At 43.4% G+C, this 24,693-nt stretch overlaps 1 protein-coding gene across 5 annotated transcripts in view; it reads left to right on the top strand.

Moving 5' to 3' along the window:
- The window catches only part of LOC117407289 (spermatogenesis-associated protein 13-like), a 74,109-nt gene that overhangs the window by 29,428 nt on the left and 19,988 nt on the right, over positions 1–24,693 (top strand). For 3 of the 5 annotated variants that reach the window (XM_059027983.1, XM_059027982.1, XM_059027986.1), the window contains one exon: positions 20,312–22,093. In XM_059027983.1, coding sequence (XP_058883966.1) covers positions 20,312–22,093 — 1,782 coding nt within the window. Of the gene's footprint in view, positions 1–3,708; positions 3,917–8,127; positions 8,185–20,311; positions 22,094–24,693 lie in introns of those variants that run through there. The other 2 variants (XM_059027984.1, XM_059027985.1) reach the window with 2 other exon arrangements.

Raw genomic sequence — 24,693 nt, 5'->3', positions numbered from 1 at the left:
AAGAGCCTTAAGTCTTCTGCCCCTGCACTAAGATAAAGTGATTTAGTAATTTCACTTGCGCAGGCAGGTAAACTGAGACGCAGGGCTGAAAGCACTTTATTTTCATACTCAGAGCTAATCATTCAGATTGCCTGTCGTAGCAATACGTCTACAGCTGTTCTTTTTACAGGTTTGGCTCATTTGTCTGGCACACTGTAGGTAGGTTCAGTTGAATTGAGTACATTGTGTCACTTTTAAAAGGGGATTAGGTGTCTCCGTAGCCATCTCAATACCCTATAACTCAGAGTGTAACGTTATGGGTGTTCCAGTAATAGAGTTAAAGCCTTAATTGATTTGAATAAATGAATCCAGAACTTCAAAATGCAAAGGTTTTGGCTAGTAGCAGTATCAGTGTGCACTGCTGTAGCTGTTGGTCTGTTTGACCTGGTTTCTTATGTTGTTCCTTGAATAAATGAAGAACATACGGTAACAAGAAGAAAGTTTACAAACGAGAGGCCTCCATTTGGCCCGTTAATGCTGGTCCGGTTCCTAGCAGCTGATTGATTTCAAAACTGTGTCCATTAGTAGTCCAATGATTCAGCATCAACAACATGGGTACACTATGTAACCCATTCCATCCCCTCACCACTGTGGAGAAGTGTCTCCTTCAACAACATGACTAGGTAACCCATTCCATCCCCTCACCACTCTCTGTGTGAAGAAGTGTCTGCTTCAGCAACATGACTAGGTAACCCATTCCATCCCCTCACCACTCTCTGTGTGAAGAAGTGTCTCCTTCAACAACATGACTATGTAACCCACTCCATCCCCTCACCACACTCTGTGTGAAGAAGTGTCTCCTTCAACAACATGACTAGGTAACCAATTCCATCCCCTCACCACTCTCTGTGTGAAGAAGAGTCTCCTTCAACAACATGACTAGGTAACCCATTCCATCCCTTCACCACTTTCTATGTGAAGAAGTGTCTCCTTCAGCAACATGACTAGGCAGCCCATTCTTTCCCCTCACCACCCTCTGTCTCATAATCTCCACTTTATGTATAAGTACAGGTGTCTGAATATTATTATTATTATTATTATTATTATTATTATTATTATTATTATTCGTAGTAGTAGTAGTAATAATAATAATAATAATAATAATAATAATAATAATAATAATAATTTCAGTTTTTTTTATTCAGACAGGTTAGCTGGTAATGCAACGTTGTCTGTGGTAAATCAGGTTGTGCTTACAAAGTAAGTGATCAAATGAGCAATGTTTTAGTTTGCATGTTGATATAGGATCCCAATAAGGAAGAGATTAAAAGGTGTTTGTTTAGACAGTTGTCATGGCTGTCATCTTAGATTAGTACAGCATACAGTGCAGCACTGCTCAGTTAGGTAATAAAAACAGTGGATGGATGTTTGCTCCTCCCTAGAAACAGCATTAAGAACTTCAAAGATAAAACTGCAGTATAGGTCAAGTGCTACGGTACCTGTACTGAGATAACCCTTGCATCTAGAGCCACTCCTGCCTTCCAGCACAGAGAGGAGTATCTAGGACTGGAACAATAACGGATTTGCTGTATTCATGTTAGTGTTTGCTGTGTTCCTCCCTCTTCCTGTAGTACACAGTGTACATGTCCTGGATAAAAAGAGATTCTGGGAGATGTTCAATCAGCTCCACCTAATTCAATTGTCAAGGGGAAATGACTTCAACTCATTTTCCATATATATATATATATATATATATATATATATATATATATATATATATATATATTTTACTTTGCTTCTAATAGCAATCAATTTAGAGCTGTTTTTAGTGTGTTCTATTTTTTGTAAAGCGCCCTGGGATGCTTGTTCATGAAGAATGCTGCTGTATGTAATGGTATGGCATGGTAGTGTATCTTCAGGACTTGAGGGGCACACTGGAATACATTATCTGTCTTAGAGCCACAGACTGTGTGGAGAGTGTTATACTGGTGGGCCCCCGCAGTGCCTTCTCACTTCACAAAGAGCAAGTATGAGGTAATAAAGAGGACTTTTGTGCTCCAATTCTGTCACATTCCAGAGCGGGAGCTGTGCGGCTGTGGCTTCCAAGTGTGAGAGCCAGAGTAAACCAGAGCCTCTTCCTCCTCCGCTGTAATCTTTCACATTCTCAGGGGCTGTGGGCCAAGTGAGAGGGCCTGGCAGCCAGCACTCCACAGAGAGAACTCCTCCAGCACACTGTGCAGGCCCAGCCTGAGCAGAACACAGGCAACACTGCACCAAGCAGAACACAGGCAACACTGTCCAGCACACTGTGCACTCCCAGCCTGAGCAGAACACAGGCAACACTGCACCGCGCAGAACACAGGCAAACTGCCCAGTACACTGTGCACTCCCAGCCTAAGCAGAACACAGGCAACACTGCACCACGCAGAACACAAGCAACACTGTCCAGTACACTGTGCACTCCCAGCCTGAGCAGAACACAGGCAACACTGCACCATGCAGAACACAGGCAACACTGCCCAGTACACTGTGCACTCCCAGCCTAAGCAGAACACAGTCCGTCTGGCACTGGACCAGATGGTGGTGCTGTACTTGTTTAACTGTCAGAGATGACACAATCCTGGCTTCCAAATGATAGGTGATGTTTGGAGTATTAGTTTCTATGAAGTATGCTTGGACAGCAGGTAAGGTTTAGGAGGGCAGTGTGGTGTTACACAGAGCGTGCAGGGGCTTGTGCAGAGGTACCCTGGCAAACACAAACAGAGCAACTAGAAACCCAGCACAATGCAATCCAGCAAAGCATGAGCGTTTCCAAGGCGGTTTGGAGAAGTACTCATTCTTAATTATACATGCTTGCAAACATGCCATTTGATCTATAAAGCCATACAAACTGTTGGTTGCTTTCAACATGTTTTTTTTTTATTCAGCTCAAGCTTGTTAGCCAGCTTGCTTGCCCTTGAATGTGATGCTCAACTGCCCTCACCTTTCACCCCTCAGTCCCAGGACACTGCAAGATAACTGGCCATGCACAGTATCACACGAGCGTATCAGTCAGCTCCCGTGACCGAAGCCTTGTCCCTAGATCTGGCTCTGTGCGTCTGCAAAGATAAACACCAAGGATTCAGCAGCAGCCAGGCAACACCTCATCAGGGAAGACTGATAAGACATGAGGCTGCCTTTTCACCTGACAACGAGCGCCATTATAAGAGAAGCAGCAGCAGCTTTTATTTACACAGCAAGAAGCGTCCGTCACAGACAGTGGAGTGCTGCTATTTCAGTTGACTCCTTCTCAATACCCTGTGAAAGTAGTTATTTCATCATTTCAGCCCTAAAACACAACCGTGGGTGCTACATACCGAACTGGGTTTGTTTATAACAGAAGGAGGTCAGAAAAGTTGTTTAGTATATTAATATTTTGAATTCTGTAAGGCAGAAACAAGTTTTAAAATAAAGTCAATTACATACACACACACACGTCACAAATAAAAAGCTTGATGTAACTTCGTGTTTGTGGAATGCATGTTTTTGACAGTATGACCAAAGGCAATAGACTATACTGTGAATCATGACTAATATAACACGCTAGTCTGGGGCAGGCATGCCTTCTGAAGCTGGGTTATGCGTGGTTGTTATGGTACCAGTAAATGGCTTACGAATCAGTGGGAGAACGGAATCCGCTAAAAGGAGAGAATGAAACACGTTGTATTTGTTTGGATATTTCCAGCAAGCGGCACACGCCGGTCTCCCGGAGCACCTCCCACCATTGATGAGAGGAGGAGGCGGAGAGGGACCGTATGTACTCGCTCGCTTTTTACTTTCCCAGTGAAAATAGGTGGCGCCTTGTGTTGCCAAGAAGAAAGCGTTGTTGTTTGCAACTATTGAAGTGATCCACTCGCTGGATACTGCACGCGTTATTAACTGGAGAGACCCCTTCAAAGTAAGTAAAGTACTGCTTGCGTTTGTATTTTCTGTTAAACATTCAGAAACCAGTCGCACGGCTGCAAACCCCGGGGTGCATCGGCTTCAGTTAAAAGCACACACCTGAATAAGTTACCTTAGACTCACCTTTTCTCAATGGGTGGTTATTTTGAATACGCACTGGTTGATTTATTTGATGCTTGTCTGTTAAGGTGTTTAAAAGCTGTTAGAGAAGACTCCATTGCAGGGGTGATGAATTGATTAAGCGCTAGAGGGTCTAATGAGGTATTTAATTTGATCAGTTTTAATAATCAAAGACGTCATTGGAACAAGCACCTGGATTGGGAGTGCTTACCTTGAACAAGGCTATACAGAGGTCACCTTTAACGTAATGTTTGTTTGTTTATGTACTGATTCAGTCATGGTACTTGTGTTTAATTGCAGCAGATTGATAACACTCGAAGGGACGACGTGGTGATGCATTTTGTGGACTGGTTTTAACACAGTCTATGCATGTATTCTCGCTTTACATTTTAAATTGCAGTGATTAATAGATAGTTAATATAGTGGTACATTATGTAGCGATAAGATTTAAATGATCCAAGAGCACGGAACAGTACCAGCAGCGGCTTGAATTTTTTTCTGAGAGGTTTCAATTGTGTGTAAGGTATATGCCTAATAATCGTGAGAATCGGGTTAATTTTTGAAGACTGCGATGCGCGGTAACATTGCACGGCACCAGCTGTCAAACCGGTGTCGGGTCTGCTCTACCTGACAGAGGACTCGCAGTTAACACCTTTGTCTGCTTGTCGAACGGGTTGAAGCGCCCATCACCTGCCACCTGTCGCCCTGATCCTATTAATACGCAGGCTGCGAGGACCGCTTGCTCAGCTGTATTTAAAAGATCTGCTATCTAAATAAAAATATTTCAGCTAAAAGACAAAATTGTTGAAGCAAATTCAGTGGTAGTTATTTTGCCATTGTAAATCACGTACAACTGTAAATAGGTATACTTTTTTTCAGGGACGGGTAACACATTATATTACATATCCAGTATTTTTTAAATTTAGTTTTTGTTATTTTTCGTGGTTCTTTTTTGTTTGTTTTTGGCTTGTTATTTGTTCTATTGTATTAATCCGCCTCGCGTTCTCATGATTAGAGATTCCGTTCCAAGCCTGTTCCATTACAGACACTAGCCCCGAGCTTCCAGGTTCACAAGCAGCACTTCCACATCCTGTCCGCCGAGTCACGCCTGTTTCTACAAACACACGACCGAGGAGTCCTCCTCCGGACTGTGTTAACCTTTGAAACCGGAAACCCGGTCTTCCGGTTCGGTGGACAGCAATGGTTAATTAACACACTCAAGCCGCAGTCCCGGTAACTACCTAACCGGGGGACGCATCTGACCAGCTGCACACACAGCAACAGGTACACTGTGAAAACATAAGCGGCCAAATCACATCTTCAATGCACTGCGTAAAGGTACCAAGCTTCCAGTATTCTTTTTAATACAGAACCGGTAAAGTTATGGAAATAAGACTCCTATTGCATTGGAGTTTCACCCATTGCAGGTTTTACTAGGAGCTTGATCAGCCCCAGTGTACAGGTAACAAGCTCAGGTGTGTCTTATTAAACTCCTAGTGAAACTGCAAAGCTATGCAAACTGCATACCCATAAATGAAACCCCCTTCCATTATCAGTGGTGCTGTTCGTGCTGAAACCAGTTTTTTTAGTGAGGTATTGCATGAAGTCATTTGTTTGATCAGTACTGTAAACAGCGCTCCACTTGGGAGATCTCACCCTTTTGTAAATAGAGTACAAGACAGCTTTTAAACATGAAGCAAATACTGACGAAGGTCACTAATCACATAAGCCATGAAAAAAATAATAAAACCACTTAAAAACATACAGTCTGTTAGGAATACAGTCTGTTTCTCTTCATTTCACCTGCGGGTCAGCTTTTAACAAAGACCTGACTGTTGCACATGATTGCTGCAGCATGATTGCATCACAACCGAGATTCCTTCATATATCTAGATCTCTTGCAGGCACTGTGTATCATTTTATCATGTTGTTTCTTATCTGTGTATAATTTCACCATGTTGTTTCTTATCTGTGTATAATTTGACCATGTTGTTTCTTATCTGTGTATAATTTGACCATGTTGTTTCCTGTCTATGTATCTATTTTGCAATGCATCATATTTGTATAGTTTTGGCAGGGCAACATCTCAAACTCCATAGAGTTCACACAATCTGTTTTAAAATGTCTATAAATTCCATTTAAAGCCGTGACCGAAGGGGATATAGAGTAGACCCGTCTGCCTTCTGATGTAACACCAATTATCTGACTTAATGAAATTATCAAGTGCCGATGCATTCAAACAAAAGCACAATAGGAAGAAAATGAAGCCCACTCCAGCCTCCTATGCATGGTGAAAGGATCTCTACACATTGAAAAGCTGAGACCATGGGTGTGCTGAAGCGGGTGTGTAATACTAAATAAATCAACAGGTTTGCATGAAGTGAGCGTGTGGGAGATGGCACAGGAACACAGTGTACTATTTAACACTGCCAGTTAATTAATAACAGAGACGGTTTCTTCATTAATACACACAGGACTGGCCTGTGACTAGAGAATGGTATTGCTATCGTCTTACTGCAGTATAGGATGCAATGATTCAGGGTCTGTCAGTCTCCGCTTAGAGAATACTACTCACAAGCATTACTGCAGCAGGAAACATGGTTCTGTCCACCCGATGCACATAGCTAGTGACCTAGAAGGATCATTTGTGGCACTATAAAGATCATTGATAAAATAGATTCCCACATATGTCAGGAGATGAAGCAATGTTATTGGCTCTACATTTACAAAGTAGCAAAATAATTCAGGAAAGAAATAAGGGATAGATAGATATTGCCGCTCTTCCCTGAGTCAGGGTGCAATGGTTTTGTGGTCAGTAAAGGAACAGCTCTTGGCGGCCGGTGTATAATTAGAGCAGTTGTCTGCTGCTTTATTCCTGATATAACAGGAGTTGCTGGCCATGTTTGTGGCTCTTATATTCCTTTCTTCTTTTTCTTCTCGCAACTTCAAGGAAGGCTCACTAACTCTGTGCCACTGAGCAGCGCCCTTCAATTTGTGGTCTTGGTCAAATTAAGATTGCCATTAAGATTATAGTGAGTGCAGCATACTGCTCTATATATAGACTGAGCCAGGTCTAGGTTGGAGGTTAAAGAAGGTCTCAAATAACTGGTCGAGAGACAGACATCAAAAAGACAAGTCGTCCACTTCAAATATACCTTCAAATAACTGAGTAACAATGCTATTTCACACTTCAAATAACTGAGTAACCACAGGAAGTCTCATATTCATAGGGTTTAGTTCTGTAATTACAGCAGCAGTGCAGTTTGGGAATCTTTTTTTCTATTGAGCTATGATAGCATGGCTTTATTATGTAAATAAGCTCAAATATGTACTGCATACTGCTGTATTTTTAGTTTATGAACAGCCCATTTTTTATCAAAATACAGTCTTGCCTTTCATATTAGTGGTTTGTTGAAATGTGAGATTTATTAACTTGTGCCGTAGGGTTTTCAGACATGCTGTCTGGATGAAGGGGTAAGGTTTCTGGTTAGGGTGCAAGGGGCTTGCTTATGTATGAGTATCTGTGCAGTTTGGGGTGGAGCTGTAATTCTGGAAATTGCCACTAGGTGGCAATGGTCTTGTATTGCAAGGTAAATTTGGAAATACAGTAATAATTAAGCCAGATAGGCTGCTGACAGTGGTGTTTTCTTGTCAAAGCCCCTTTCTCATTATTAACTCTCCAGTTAGGTAGATTCGGTTTTAAGGATATTATAAATATCATACATACAATAAACAGAACAACATGCTGTGCATTATATTCTGTATGTTTTTAATAATGTAACTTGTCTGCTAAAATGCATTGCAGTTTTAGAAACTTTTTAACTCTATAGAGACAATATACACACATGCGTGTGGGCGCACACACACACGCACAGAAACTAAAATCTCTATCTAAATGTATCATGATTCAACTTCCCTTGTTAAGCCTGTTTTTTGTACACCCCTGTTTAGTTATAAATTAACAGCTTGTCTGCAAAGCTGCTCTCTGCTCCCTGCCAAATTAAACACTGTGTCTATGGAAAGCTGGAAAGGAAAGGAGGGTAAAGTTCTCCCTCAGAGGTGTTCACTGATACCAGCACAGAGAAACACTTCAGTACCTCAAACTGGTCACCCTCGCGTACGGAGGAGGCAGGCAGTGCTCAGGTATGTCCTTTCCACACCTGTAACCATAGCGAGAATTGTAACCATAGCGGTCATTAATTCTAAATAACATAGCATACTGTCCTGTATAGTTCTTTCTCATTCACTGCTGGTCAAGATGGAATCGATGTCAATTACAGTGTCATTGGTGTGCTTGATTGGTTTTTAATCCATCAGAAACAGAGATGAGCCGAACAACAGGATGGTTACTGAGATGAGCTAAAGAAAAAGCAGCACTGAGTTATCATGAGATGTTTGAGGCTGTCTGTTTGGAAACTCCACAAACTGAGCTCTGTATTCAACTTTCTGACTCTCAGCTAGGCACCACAGTTTCAGGGCTGGAAATAAGACTCCCGTTGCATAGCTCTTTGATCCATTCCTGGTTTTACTGTGAGTTTAATAAGACACACCCGATCTTGGTACCTCTACACTGCGGCTAATCAAGCACATAATAAAATATGCAATGGGTGAACCTGCCATGCAATAGAAGTCTTATTTCCATCCCTGACTTTATATTTAGTACTGTCATGAGCGAATTAAAGTGCTTGAAATGAATATGAATGTGATGTTTTTGATGTAACATTGCTGTGTAGTTAGTCTTTTCTGAACTAACATGAAAGTGGTGCGGTGTGTTGGGCTGTTATATGAAACGTGTATTGCAGTGCACACAACCATGTTATCATACTGCCATGCATACTGTATGTCTGTTCCTCTTTGATCACTCCTCGCATGTATGTGTGTGTGCTTGTACTGTGTGTAAACATACAACTTATTTTATATTTGCAATGCCACCCACGGTCACATGAGTCGTGGGCAGTCAAATCTGACCCCATATCCACTGAGGACAATCTGGCAAGGTGAAGATAACAGAGCTGTGTCGATGAGGTCTAAGTGCTTTTTACTCACTGTGTTTTCTACATGTGTGGTGTTGTTTTCTTTTCCCATCATGAAACCAGGGATCTGGCTTCTGGCTTCCTTTTTGGATAACAGTCTTTATGGGTCACAGCCGCCTTTACTTTAAAGTGATCTCTGCTTCGGGTTCAGCTGTGAACTACTGGCACTAAAGTAGACCCCAAAAGAAGCTAAATCCTTGTAAAGATCACCAGCAGGCAGCGTGGTAAATACTGCAGACACCTGAGGGGTTATTTTTCAGTAAACAGTCCTATACTCTTGCTGGGGTGTGGTAAGCTGCAGTGAATGGACTGCCTGTTCTCTCGTGGTTGTTAAAGGGGGTGCCTTGGTGCACAGCGGGTCCTCTGTATTCAGTTTCAGGCCCCCTGTTGTTTTGTTGTTTATTTATGGAATACAAGTCATGACGAGGCAGGTGTAAATCATGCTGCTGGAATACAAATCACGCACACTGCTGTACAAACACACTTCAAAATACAGAGATGCTTTTCTTTCATTACTTTTTTTTTCTTTTTCTAATGTTCGCTAACGATGAGAAAATGTTTGAATAAATCCATGAATTAAAAAAATTCAGTAAGTACTTTTTTTATTAAGAGACGGTGGAAATGTAGTAATTATTTTTATTCGGGCCAGGCCTGACCAGGTTTTCTCACTTCCTCGCTATTGAGGAATGTTTTTTTGTTGCTTTGTTGCCGTCTAATTGAGGTTTTCTTATTAAAGAATGCTGTTGATATAAAGGGCTTCACAGTGTTGTATGTGGCTCAGTCATCCTGCATCCTGTGGGGTAAACATTGATTGCGTTATCAAAAAGGGTTAGAGAATTTCATAAGAAATACAGACCCTGTTACAAGTGGTTGTCACTGAGTGCAAGTAGCCTACCCTAGGATTAATTGCTTTTTTTTTTTTTTTTCAGAAGGTAAAATCCAGAATTGCTTAGCAGACCTTTTCATCACTGAAACAGCCTTGGGCATCTCTGAACACAGCTGAGATTGATGCTATAGATATATAAGACATAAAACCAACTGCAGCTGAAGCGGCCACTCAGGATAGAGAGCTAATCCAAATCAATTAGTTGTGCACTCTTTAGTTTAGTTATCCTTTGCTGATTCCAGTTGGTGCCGGACCCCCGATCGGCAGTCTCCTCCCCTACCAGACTGAAGAGCCCCAGGCGTCCCTGTACAAGAATGGTCTCAAACTGAGACCACCACTCGGGACCCTAACCCCTGAGGTTACAGCCCGGGGTTACATCCCTAAACCGCATCCGAGGGCTTTGAGATCCCTAAACCGCATCGACCCCCTGACCCCCACCGCCATGGTCTATTTCATATGAGATTATTAAAAAAAAAAAAAATATATATATATATATATATATATATATATATATTAATGTTTGATTCTGGTTGAATAGGGGAGTCTTAGGCTCTATAGAATTAGGGTAGTGACATTGCCATTAGGGTCTTGTAAGTAGTTAATGTGTCAATAACAATCTTGTATAAAAATCTTTGGGATTCTGCAAGTGCTGAAAACGCCCATAGAAACCATCCTAATCACCCGTGATGTTTGCTCACAACTAAATTCTGAACTCTTTGTTGTAAGCAGTGCAGACGGGACCCCTGTTTCTCATGGCTCCCCTGGATGCACAGCATGTTCCCACGACCCTGCTGGGGTGTCTACAGAAGGAGCAGGCCCAGGGTATCCCCAAGCAGGATTCAAATGAGCAGCTCCTTGCCCTGAGGTGTGCCTCCTGTCACCTGAAACACAGATTGCCACAGACACCCACACTAATATTATTACAGTATGTCGTTAGTGACTTGATTGTCGCAGTGCTTAAAATCGGAGCCCAGTCCTGTGGTTTTACAGCAGTCCTTAGTGAAGTTAGGGAACTCTGGAATGTACCCCAAATACATTCGCTGCTACTAAATGAGTTCTCTCTTTAAACGATTCATTACAGAAGGAGCCGCGCAGTATGCATGTTTCTGTTGCTGTTAGTTACAATTCACACACTGACGTGTTGCACGGAATGTCTCAGAATCCTCGGGGCGCCTAGTCAAAAGTTAAAGGGCCATGAGAATGACAGCTTGACCGTCCACTGTCCTTGCTGTATTAACTGCTGTTGTTTCCTATTGGCTATTCTTTTACTATGAGCTTCCATCAAGATGCTGGCCAGTGTGTGGCACAAAGATTCTGTTTTCTTTTATTGCTACAGAGCCTTCCGTCAGTTATGCACTGTCCCTCGAATTAGTGAGTAATTAGATTGAAGACATATTTTGCCAATATTTAACATGTATGCATCCATGCATGTATGCAGATTTCAAAAACATTATGAAAACTAGCCTAGTTAGTGACATACTTTAACATTGCCAAAATTACCTTAGTTGAAATAAAAACACTAAACGGGTATTTCTGTATGGGTTATTAAAAAAAAAAAAAATATATATATATATATATATATATATATATATATATATATATATATATATATATAATTAGTAGTATTATTTATTACTTTTACCAGTGTTCTGCAACTATGGGGCGACGAATTGCATAAACCGATTTACTGAATAATGTTTTCATTGTAATCTGGGAAATGGCAAGTGTTCTGTTAAGTCCAAATAGTTCATGAGAGAAACATTCCCTTGTCGTCAAAATCAGACAACAGTCCTTACTGTGCCATTCTGCAAAAATAATGGATTTCTTAAAAAACTTCAGGGAGGCAGGCTAGCAGTTCCATTTGAAGTGTTGTGCCCTGAAAATACATCTCAAGTTTTAAAACAGTTTCCAATGGTGCCCCTAAAAGAAGCAGCAGTTAATACCACTGTGTCGGAGCCGGGTCCCAGCCAAGGGCAAGCACTATGAAACTTGAGACACTTGTTTCAATGAAAAAGGAGCTTGCAGAAAGCGGCCTATTCAACTTGACTCAAACAGATCCTCTTTCTTTCTTGCTTTCTTTCTTTCTTTCTTTCTTTCTTTCTTTCTTTCCTGCAGTCTGGTTTCCCACTTGATCATAACGGAAGAACCGTACCAGATTTCAAGATGTGGTTACCAGACCATAATAAAAAACATAACCCTGCTCTGCCTTTGATGTTTGCGTAGCTCCAGAACACACGCTTTTGGAACTACAGTAGGACCTCCAGTTATCAGGAGACAGTCCTCTCCTTTTCATTGCGTTTTTGGCCGCTGTCCTCTTAAATAAAACCTGTACGTTAAGAACGAACGAAGTCGTTCGAATTACAGTATTGTATATCTTACTGGAACAGATCTAAAATAAAATGAGTTCAAAATACCAAAGTTCCTTATTAACAGTAAATATCTGGCTGTTCCCGACAGTCATTCTGTAATCATTTTAATGGAACGCTGTAGACAAATGTCAGTGATGTCATCAAAGCAGTTGGAATAGGAAAGTGGAATGATACGCCCTTGTAGAAACACAGGCTTCACTATTCTCCAGGATTTATCCAAAGAGCTGAATGACTGCTCCAATGTGTCATGCATGGCTAATCCAGCTTCCTTTGCCAATGTAGGTTATGGGACGGGTCTATTAACAGCCAGTGTGTCTCCGACCCAGTTCATTGCTGGGGGCCCCCCCTGCCTCTGTGGTTTAGGTGTCTGCATGGAGAGATCTGTGGGTGGCTAATGGAAAACCAGCCCAGGCTACTCCAGTGAGTCACTGGGCTGCGATGGCTTCTATATACCCGGCTCTGATGAGGTCATACTGGTTCTGCCCCAGGCTCCGCAGAAGGACTCTATTGGGGGTGGGGGTCTCTTTTGACAGAGGAAGCAGAGACAACAAAGGGAGAAGTAACTGGAATTGTAGCCGCCTGCCACACACACACTGCATCAAAATCCCCTGGACTCCCTTTTCCATTTTCTCAACATCTGCAGCTACTGTAGCTACCCAGAATGCAATGACCTTCTACAAATCGAGCGCTACCAGCGTCTACTCTAACAAGCTGCCCACCCCCCAGGGCTGTTGACGTCTTTTTAGTCATTTTAGTCGTTAATGTCGTTTATCTCTATCAGCAGCAACAGCTTCAAAGGGAGCAAACGGATGTGTTATTTAGTGGGACAAAATCCTCCAAATATCAGATCTGCAAACTGAGACTTCACTCGTTCTGACAACACGTCCACAGGGTCACTAGGTTATAAGACATAAGGAATGGGGGGGCGGGGGAGGGGGGAGTACTAGATGACTGGATGTTAAAATACTGTAAAACCAAGATCTGACGAAAGGTGGTGCTTCTCTAGTGGTGCTTTGTGGTGCTCTAGTCGGACTTTTATATGTTACACTGAGCCCCTAATGCACTGTATTCCTGCTCTGTGTACTCTTCACTCACACACTTATCCTTCAACAAAAAAGGGGCTTGTTGACATCCCGCTGTAGTCTTGTCAGGGGTGGTAACTTCTAACTGCTATCGACAGACGCCAAAGTCCTTAACTAACAAATCATGCAGCGGAACCCTATCACTCTTCAGTGTACCGAAGCAAAGTATTGTCCCTGGGATGTGACTGCAAGGTTAGGACGTTGGAAGGAGTGACAGGGGGTGGGGAAGCTGGCGCTTCTCTCCATTGATCTGGAGAATGAGTGGGATTCTGAAGACACTGTGACGCAGTCCTCAGCACAGGGATTAAACCTGCTGTGTTAGAAAGGGCCAGCTCATGTACAGTTGTATCTACCCAGCTTTACTCCCATGGGTTTATTAACAAGCATCAGTGCTGGCCGTGCAGATTTGAGGAAGGGACCAGGCCAGACCGCCGGAGTCCTTCATCGAGTCGTGAAGAACATTTCATTCAGTTCCCTTTCTAGAACAAAAGAGAAATCTCTGCCCTGGCTTTGCTGTGGACCCTTCCTGGGTTCTGGCGCACTGCAACGTCATTTTGTGTCAGCCAACATCACAAGAGCTGGGAACAGCTGTAGATACCAGCAGTCAGAGCATTGCACATAGCTAGAACATCTACAGGCAAGCAGAGTTAGAGGTAGACGTGATTGGAAAAGGTTCTTGATATTTCATTCAGAGTTCTAATTCTGTGTTCTGAAAGCTGCATGACCCTGTAAAAGGTTAGGTTCTGACACTGGAGGGGACTGTGATGTCATATTATATTTTTAAACCTGTCCTTGTGTTGTCATATATGGTGGGGGGAAAACCAGTTGTACTAGCTGTTAGTAAGCTTCTTACAGCAAGAATGACTTTGAAGACAATGCAGATGAATTACAGATACATAAATAAATAAACTGATTACATCTCAGGGAAGTGGTACTGTAATAAAAAGGTCATTTAACTGAAAAAGAAAACATCTAAACAATAGAAATCAGATTAGCATCCAATGAACACATCAGACAGGTTATCAAGTGCCCAGCTTGCTAGATGAAAGGCTGTCGTCTAGTACAGTGAGAAATGAATAGTTTCTTTTGATGGCCCTTGAGTGTATTGTTTCAGGAGAGCCGTTTTATTCCAGCAGGTCTACAGTAGCTTTAGTCAGACAGGGTCGCTGTGAATGCTTGTCCTGGTCAAAGCACCGGGACAGCTGCTGCTGCTGTCTTTATTGATTATTGATTCAGAAAAGTACCACAGGGATGATTTCGGGAGGTGCTTTGCTGCTGTAATGAAGACTGGATCAGTGTGGTAACGTGTTGCTTGTAAGGGCTCTTGTAAGTGAAGGACAGAGCATTTGTTTATAGTTGGACACCATGAAAAATGTTTAGAAATCCCCTTCGAGTGATACTATACAGTGATTGATTTTTATTGTTGTTTTTTCACCATCGTTGGCAACCGCATTGTGCTCAAAATTCACAAGTTCTGTTAAAGTGCTGGTTAGAGAAAGGCTGTTTGTCTTGTTTTTATTGTGTTAGCTTTTTAAATGTATATTCATTAGAAACTGAAAGAAGGGAATTGGGAGGGAAGGCTTGAATTTAAGAAGCAGTTACTCCTGCTGAGGACTGGACGGGCTACATTCTCAAAGCTCGTAATCCAAATCGTCATTCACATTATTTTTGCTTGATGGGGGAGGGGCGCCATTTACAATTCTGAAAGTAACAAGGAACAGCTCAGGACGAGTCACAAGCCCCCGGCACCGAATGCCTGCGTCGTGTAGTTGTGCTTTAGTAACTTTATTGGGTGTGTTATTACTCTGTGAAAGTAGCATGCTAATGATGTTTTGGAGTCAATAGCTTTCAGAATGTAGCGTTATGTTGCATGTTTTTAGCTTGGTACGTTTTAGCTTTGCAATTGAAATACAAACGTGGCTCTGTAAGAGGGCCCATTGTTCCCCTATTGTAGCGATTTGCATTTAAATGAAGACTAAGCTTGAATTTGTGAAAGTTAACGTACCACTTGACACTTCCTGGCCGATGTCTCAAGGCAAGCAGCCAGGGTGTGAGCTGCAGCTGTGCTCAGTGCCATGCACTGTATGCAGTTTGCGGAGTCAGAGATAAGTGTGGGTTTGCACTCTGTGTTTCTCTTGGCTTTTACTGTGTACTGTACAGTAATATCCAGGTTCAGCGAAGGAGGAGGATTCCGAGAAGATTGCTAAGGATTTTGTAATCTTGTGTTTCTCAATTTATTGATGTGTTTATTTGTTGCTTTTACATTTTCCAGTCAATTTGGCTTTCACCCTTTCTAAGCCATTGCTTTATGTGAAGCATTGAAACACAGCGCATGTTCAGTTGCAGACAGTTAGCATTGCCCCAGTGGCACACACACCCTTTGAAGCATTCTAATAGCATGTGTGGCTTTTGTAAATGTAATATCATGCAGTCTCACTGCAGTTCAATGAACAGTGTACCCCCATGAAAGGGACGCACACGTCCTTATTAACACCCTGCTGAAGCTCATCTTCTTGTCGTCAGACTGGGCCTCTAATATAATTAAAACAATGATCTGTATATAAAACCCCTATAATGCAGCTGTTCCTTTTAACGCCTTGTATTCTGTGTGATCTGGGAGTGTGGTAATCAACGCCAGTGTGATTAGCATTGAATCCCGTAGTCCCAAGCAGACTTAAAGTAAGTTCCGCAGCGTGTGATTATTTAGTGTGCTCGTGTTCTCCAGCTCAGGCAGACTCTCCTGTGAGGATTGTGCTCCTCCAGTTGCATTGCTTTTTTAATCACCTCTGTTACCAGCAGATTTTCTTAATTACTTTATTTTCCGCTCATTGGTAGAAGGTGCCTTTCCTGAAAGTTACGACAGCTGTAATTGAGGAGGGCTTTCTTTGCGACAGACAAGTTTCTTCGATTTAATTACGTTTCTTTGCCTTTTCACAATTCACTTTACAGATTTATGTTATTGTAGTTGTTTGCTGATAAATTACAGTAGCGCCTTGCAAAGATAAATACGAGGGACTAGCCACCACGTTCTATAATTCATATAACAAATAACATTTTTCAAAACTCTAGGATGCGGTGGTCCCTTAACTGGCACATAATGACATGCGCCAGGCATTTCTATTGGAAACTAAGTAAAGCACGGAGTGGTACATGTTTGAAACATGATGTCTGTGTTATTAGCACATAGATCAGCTTGCATGGCTGTTTGAATAGACGCTGTGACAGATGCCTGGTAGAGCAGACACTGTGTGTTGAGAAGCACTGTGACAGAGATGGCCATGTATCATCACACTGCAGCTTGTATTTACCTGACTGGAAGAGGCTTCATGCCCTTCAAGCACAGTGCTGGGGACTCAGAGAAGACAAACCGGTGGTGATGTCAGAAAAACAATAACACGCTCCTGTCAGCCCATTCAGTTAGGGTCTTTAATTTAAAAGAGGGCCCAGGAGGACTATAACTATAACCAGGAACTCTCGTTTAGAACAGCAGTGTTCTCTGAAAGCAGCACTTCTTTATTTCAAGGCTCCTGCAGAGTACGGTCTACTGTCTTTCTGCCTGGCCGACTGCTAACTGCCTAGTAGCGTCACGGTTTCCATGGACACAAACTTGTGTTGATGGCACACCTCTGTTAGCTGGAACTCTGGGACCAAGCAGTCCAGTCTCCATGACGATGGCCAATTAGAACTCCCCTCCAGTCACTCTGCCACATGTACTTCTGGAGTTAATTTTTTACCTGTGGTTGGTTAAATCATGTCTTTTAACTGAGGCATGAAGACGATTTATTTCACTTATGATTTATTAATGTGAACAAATGAGAAGTTTGAGCTGTGAAACAATTACTCATTCCATTTTAAAACTGAAAAACCGTAAACTGTAAAAGGCATAGAAAGAAAGCCTGCTTTTTTTAAATATATTTTTATTATCAGCTTTTAGTTTAGAACATAAAAGAAAATAATGTTAAACATATGGAAGTATACATAAGTAAGGATTAAATCATAAATAAATATGAAAGCCTGTTTCTATTGTCCTGTTTGAATGTGTTCATCTGAGAGTAATACACACCCTCATTGCCAGCACCAGCCCCTCTCAAACTGCACCCGCGCCTCTCAAACTGCACCCACGCCTCTCAAACTGCACCCGCCCCTCTCAAACTGCACCAGCCCCTCTCAAACTGCACCAGCCCCTCTCAAACTGCACCAGCCCCTCTCAAACTGCACCAGCGCCTCTCAAACTGCACCAGCGCCTCTCAAACTAAAAAAAACTTTAAAAAGCAGCATATAACTGCTTTTATATTCTCTCTGTATAAATCAAACAGCATTCATCTGATTAGATCATATTGGCTGACTGATTCATTCTGCAAATTGAGTTAGTAAAGCATTAGACTTCACTTCTCTGTTTAGCTGGTTCCCCTTCTTTATAGAACTTTGGTAAAGCCCATTGTGTTTTTACTGTTGGCATCTTTTAATGTGTGTGGATTAAACCCCCACCCACTCCCCAAACCCCACTCCTCCACTCACATCAATCTGTGACACTCTTCACCCCCTTCTCTGCCATTGTCCTTCTGAGATGTGATAGCTCCCAAACAAACAAGCAGGCAGGCAGGTTCTCACACTAGTACCTGCCCCCTCCCTCTCCGCCCCTCTCTCTCTCCCTCTCTCCACGCTGTTCAAAGTCCCTGCTACTCACAATCTACTTGTTACTTGGAGTTACAGCATCTGCTGCTGCTCTCACTGTCACTCTCTCTCCTCAGTGGATCCTAGAACTGCTCTCACTGTCACTCTCTCTCCTCGGTGGATTCTAGAACTGCTCTCACTGTCACTCTCTCTCCTCTGTGGATTCTAGAACTGCTCTCACTGTCACTCTCTTTCCTCGGTGGATTCTAGAACTGCTCTCACTGTCACTCTCTCTCCTCAGTGGATCCTAGAACTGCTCTCACTGTCACTCTCTTTCCTCGGTGGATTCTAGAACTGCTCTCACTGTCACTCTCTCTCCTCTGTGAATTCTAGAACTGCTCTCACTGTCACTCTTTCTCCTCGGTGGATTCCAGAACCTTTCTTGTTTTGTTAGTAATGGGATCTTCTTGGCTGCCCTAGTGATGTGTAACAAGGTTAGTATGGCTGCTTTGTGCTGGGGCCAGTCAGACTGGTCCTGAGATTAAATCTGCCTGGCACTGAGGCTCCTTGTTTGCAGGGCTCTTGTAAAGCTCTGTGTGTCTTTTGTGCTTTTTCTGTAAGAAGCAATGTTTGTTTGTTTTTTTCTGTTCTACTTTTTCCTTCTCCGCGGGTGTTTTAAATTTAAGATTTTGTTGCATGCAGCTGTTGTCTTTAGGATCCACGGAGCTGCAATGTTTTCCTGTGGGTTCAGTTTATATAAAGAGAGTGTGGACCCTTCTTGCTGTAGGAGCTGTGCAATCACTGCTTTCTGAACTGAAGGCTGTGGGACTGTCTTAAAGGAGTTGGCTGCTTGGTAATTACTCATGGAAAGTTTTTGCAGTGTTCATTGTTCTAATAATGCGTTTGCATTTCCACATGGCCTGTTTTTTGTATTTATTTATTATAATATTTTTTTTTTGCATTTCGATGGTGCTTAATAACTGGTTTTATTTCAGTTGCCCTGGTTTCTACAGTTACATGACACTCTTCCAAACCTGTAGATTAGTTTATAACAGGAACAAATTGCACTTTGAGTTAGCTTTTTTTTTTTTCAGAGAATATTGGACTGAAATGTAATTGTTGTAACAATTACTGTCCAAACCAAAACACTTGCTGTGTAGTCCTTCCTTGTAGGTAAAAGCTCCTTTGATTATAATTCTTGGATACCGCTAATAATTATTTCTTAGAAATTATGACTAAAAATTATTTATACACTATTTTTTTTTTCAAAAGCATGAGAACATGTTTGAAATGCATGATGTTATTTTTGCTTCTAGTTTTTATTGTTTATTGTATTGGTTTTTTATGTATTTGCTGGTTTAGTTTTACAGTATGCATTTTGATCCATTGATGTAAAAGTTCTTTGAAAAGGCATGCTAAAAACCCTTCCCTTTGCACTATAGAGCACCATTGTCAACCTGTCTTTAAGTGTGTTCTGCCCCTTTCACTGGAGCTTCATTACTTTTGGAGAGACTTGCTCATTGTAGCGTCCAAATACTGTTTAATTTAAAGGCCACCAGGGAATCCATAGGGCTTGCAAAGCACACACACCCTGTCGTTTGATTTCCCCAGGCTGGGCTGAGTGCTTCTCCCAGCTCCTCTGTTCTCTCTGGTTGCTAAGGCACTTTACTTCCTGTTTCTCATCAGTCCTCGCGGTTCACATGACCACTGTGGACGCCACAATAAGGTGGTAACAATAGCCTGCTGACCCTTTCAAAGTTCATGTCGCGGTGGGTAGCCTCTTTTGCAGTGTGCATAGCATGGCTGTATTACTGTTGACCCCTTGTTAATTCATTCCTTTTTCTTTCTTTCTTCATAAGAACAAGTGTTCTGTTTCCTGACAGTGGTTATTAAAAATCTGGAGGTTTAAGCAGTGATGTTAATTGATCGGATTCAAAATATATCAAAATGAAGTGGTTAAGATGCTTGTCTTTAAAGTAAAAGCTTTATGCAAACTGTATCTAGGAGCTGGTGTCTATGCATTGTGAAGGCAGGTCTTGGGAATATACTGCATATAGCCCCTTAGCTTGCTCCTGAATAGGGGACTATATTTCACCTCCAGCAGGCAGACGGTTGAACGGTTAAACAGGCTGTGGAGGTAGAAGGGCTCTTTTCCCAGTCACGTGAGGGCTTATTGTTGATCTGATAATGTTCCTCGTGTTACTCAGTTTCCACAAAGGGACTGATTCCCCTTTGTAACGTGTGAAAAAGACTTGCTAAACCTGCCTTTTGTTTCCTTTGTCCCAGGCAGTGCAATCCACTGAAGACCTGACTCCGTACAGCGCATGTGAGACGGAGAGGAGAGGAGGTGCCGTCGAGGAATTGCATGAGCCCGGCTCCACAGTCGAGGACAGCAGCCCAGATCCAGCCAAGGAAACAGTCTGCCTGCACTCCAGTAGCAATGGGACCAGCATGACATCCTTTCCACACGGCTGCTCCAACGGCAGCGCAGAGACTGCTGTGGCCACGGAGGACGTTAAACCGAGAACTCTGAATGAGCTGAACTCTGAGAACGGCATGGTGGACAGTGTCCACTGCAGCGAGCTGGATGGACAGGAGGACAAGCTGAGCCCTTCCAAGATCATGCGCTTCTTCTCCACCCCTCGGAAAAGGAGCAGCTCCAGCGCTGAGAGGCCCCGTTCCGTGATCATGCCGGGCAGCTCTCCCACCTGGAACGCGCTGTCCTCCCTGAGGAAAATGGGCTCTTTCAAGAAGCTCAAGTCTTCTGTCTTCCAAGGCATTCAAGCCCGGGAAACCCCAGAGCTGGTGAATGAGGAGGGCCTGGGAAACGGCCTCAGCAAGCGGGTGCCGAACAGGGTTTGCGTCCAGGGGCAGAACAACCGCTTCTCGCACTCCAGTGCCCTGCAGGACTTCAAGGGCTCAGGGGACGGGCTGACGTCAGACGGGTCGGACGTGGAGGAGCGGGACGACTCGTTCCAGAGGAACACGCATCGCTCTCGGAGCATTCGCCGGGCCTATGGGGTGGGGCGCATCAACCTGCTGGACAGCGGCAAAGGGGAGGACCGCTCGAACTGCCCCAGACCCCTCTCCCCAGTCATACAGGAGCCACGGGGCTGCCCTCACTCCGATATGGACAGCGGCAAGGTTGTGTACCGACGGAGCAAAAGCATCGACAACCTCAACTTCCTGAAGAAGAGCTCCTTCAAGAGGAAGTCCACCTCCAACCTGGCCGACCCCAAGCCGGCGAACGAGAGCCAGAGGATCGGGAGGGCTGTCAGCACGTCTTCCATGGACCCGGATAAGATCCCCGGTGTGGAGAGGAGGTCTAAGCGCTGGAAAAGCCCCATCAGAGCCAAAGATTTTGACCGGGTGCTCAAGCTGGTCAGCGGCGTGACGGACGCGGCCAGGAGGAAGGAAAGCCCCCCGCCTCCGAGTGAGCCGGCCAGCAGGGCCAGGCCCAACAGCAGGCTGCACGACGACTATTCCAGGAGAGTTTCCAGCTCCTCTGAGAACGAACGACGACGCGGCCTTTCCCCAGCCAGGACTCCGCTGAAGCCTCCTGCTCGTGCAGAACCCCATATACTCTCAGACACTGTCGACGCACAGAGCCCTCCTCTGGTCCAGGATGCTAAAAGCAACAAGGCTCCCTCCTGCCTGAGTCCAGACATCACCAGCCCACTCAGCCCACTCAGCCCCTCCAGCACTAACAACGAGGTCTTCTATTCAGACTGCGAACCAGAAAGTGCCTCTCAGTTTGTCTTTGATTCCGAGCTGCCCAGTACCCCAGTGAGGCCCACGGCTCCTAAACCTCGGAGCCCTAGCACTGAAAAGCTGAAGGGCAACACCCCCTTTCACTGTCCCAACCGGCACAGCACGCTGTCTCTGAGCTCCATGGACAGCGACGGCCGGAGCGAGGGCCAGGCTCCCAGAGCAGGGAAGAGCCCTGTGTGTTTCCAGGAATTAGTCCAGACGGTTTATTATGACGAGGCCAACGAGGACAGCGGGATCAGCAGCCACTCGCAGCAGAGCCTGAACGCTGCCCCAGAGGTGGAGGAGAAGAGAGAGGAGGTGAGATTGAAAGAGTTTCATTGAGGGGCTTGAATACAGTCCTGCTCGCAGTGCAGTGCACATAAAACAACATGTGAGAACAGTGGATTAGTGGAAGGCCCTTATACAGTAAAATAAGGTACTTGTACAGTCTGCTGGCAATATGGCGCTACAGTGAATCGGTCAAATTAGTGAAATATCGAGGGACCACTGCAGATTATTATTTGCTTTCTGGGTTTTATTTGCCATATCTATATATCACCTAGAATTTTAGGGTTGAGAAAAAACATATATGTATATGAACGTAATTTAGATCTTTTTATTTAACATCCTGTAGTCAAAGAAACTACAGTGATATTGCAATGTCTATGTAATTCAATATGTTAATGTAGCATTGTTAGGTTTCATTCGACTTTATGAAGCAAAATGTGTTAATTCTATAGGGCGATGCAAAACCTTTGGCCATAACTGTACATGTATATATACAGTATATCATAAGTACCTGCTTTTTAGCAAAGGCATCTTAATGGCTACCCCCCTAGCAACCAGCCAATCACAGAGCTCTGAAAGTGCCGTCAGAATTCAGATTGAATGACACTTAATGGCTGTCACAAAATGGTTCTGATTTTAAACTTTGCACCTCCCTCAGGATTGTGTATTCAGTGCCTGGGGGCAAGTCGGTGTGAAACTAAAGCAATGCTTTAATTGAAATCTCTGAAAACAGCTTCATTGCTGTGTTAAGGATCTGTCCAATATGCTTTCTTCACACCTCTAGATCAGCTGACAACAGCTAGCACAGGTTCCTGGGACTTTTGTCTTTCTTTAAACAGCTTTAAAAATGTACAAACCGACATCAGGGGAAGAGCTGAGGAATGCCTTGCTGTGCTGCCCACATTAGAGAAGTCTGTCCTGAGAATGATCCAGCAGTCTAAGATACAGCTCTGTGTGTTTCTGCAGCGTGCATTCCCGGTGCATCACCACATCGTATTACTTAGATCTCGAAGATACAGCTCTGTGTGCTTCTACAGTGTGCATTCCCAGTGCATCACCACATCGTATTACTTAGATCTCGAAGATACAGCTCTGTGTGCTTCTGCAGCGAGCATTCCCAGTGCATCACCACATCGTATTACTTAGATCTCGAATGCATTCATTGTCAATGTCTCAGAGTCAGCTGTTATATTAACACAGCCACTCGCTGTCAGTATCATACACTGGTACTCATAATGTTCATTGATGCAAGCCACGGGAACATTTTTGTTTAAAAAAATAAATAAATAATAAAACGTCTCACTTTTATTAAAGCAAGCTGGCTGTGATTCTTGGCAGGGCTACAGGTACTGCAGTGTGCCGTTCTGGTTCATTCATCTGTTTCTGTGTTTTAACCGGACCGTTGAATTGAAACAGACTTCAAACACCATATCCAGTGTTTTGGCTTGCTTATTACAGTACTGGGTGCTGTCAGATATTGTACAGTTAAGTGTTGTGGCAGGTTCTTAACTTGCATTGAAGCTTGACGGATGGGAATTATGGTTCAGTAATAACAGCACTATGCACGTGTTCAGTGAGTTTATCATTTTAAGAACACAGGTTCCAATACCTAGTTATGTGTTGCCATCTTCTGGCTAGTTTGTGTAATTACACCTAAAAAACCGAGCACCCCAAGTTAGTTAACGTTGTAGCTGTGAAGGAAAGGTGGAGGGCAGTTGTTAATGATGTGTAAACTGAAAGCAGATAGATATTGATCCATTGCTCATTGTTGCATGTACCCCCCCCCCCCTGCAAAGATTTCCCTCTAAAAGTTCATTAAAGTTGCCTATTATTTGAGCTTTAATACCCTAGTGCGTCAGTATTGCAGTCTTACAAAGGACAATTGTGTGACAAACTGATCTGGCAGAAAGCATTTCCTAAACCTTGCACTGTGTGCAGAGTCTGTGTTTGTCAACTGGTACGTGGGCGCTGTGGGGGTAGTGGAAGCTGAATCAGCTTTGGATCATGTTCAAGACCACTGGGTGGTAGAGCAGAGGTTACAACAGAAGTGACAAGCAGCCCAATTTCAAATAAACTGGCTGCGTTTTGGTTGCTATAAGTATACTTGCCAGCTTCACATTCACAGTACAGCTAGAGTGGCATTGCTTGAGCCTGGTGTTCTGTTGCAGTAAGTCCAGGCTCTGTGACGTTGTCTCATTGTCACGGGCTGCACTGATGCTGAAGGAAGTAGTCAGCACAGAAATGTGAATCCAAAGTGCGTAATAGGATATAATCAAGATTGCACGCTGGCTTCAGCAACTCCACAATAAAAACCTGCAGTCCATTGATACTCCAGACTGCGTTAAAAATAACAGTAGTTGAAACGCTGGCTTTAGACCTTCAAGCAAACTTGAATGATTGCAATGTGTGGGGTTGGGGGGGGCTTTCATTTGAAAGGCTGTTGGTTTGATGCCCACTGCTGGTTTGCTGTGGCTGAATGTAATATGATGAAAATAGAGAAAGAAGGGCTGCCATAGAAAGAAGGGTGTCCCCAGCAGTATACAGTACGCACCCTAACCTTCCGATGCAAAGAGCCGTGGTGCTCCCATAGCACACAGATTTATAGACCTGGTCAAACTCAGTCGCTGGCT

Source organism: Acipenser ruthenus, chromosome 8 (genome assembly GCF_902713425.1).
Source record: "Acipenser ruthenus chromosome 8, fAciRut3.2 maternal haplotype, whole genome shotgun sequence".
NCBI classification, from domain to species: domain Eukaryota; kingdom Metazoa; phylum Chordata; class Actinopteri; order Acipenseriformes; family Acipenseridae; genus Acipenser; species Acipenser ruthenus.
This window is presented reverse-complemented; position numbering and strand designations above follow the sequence as displayed.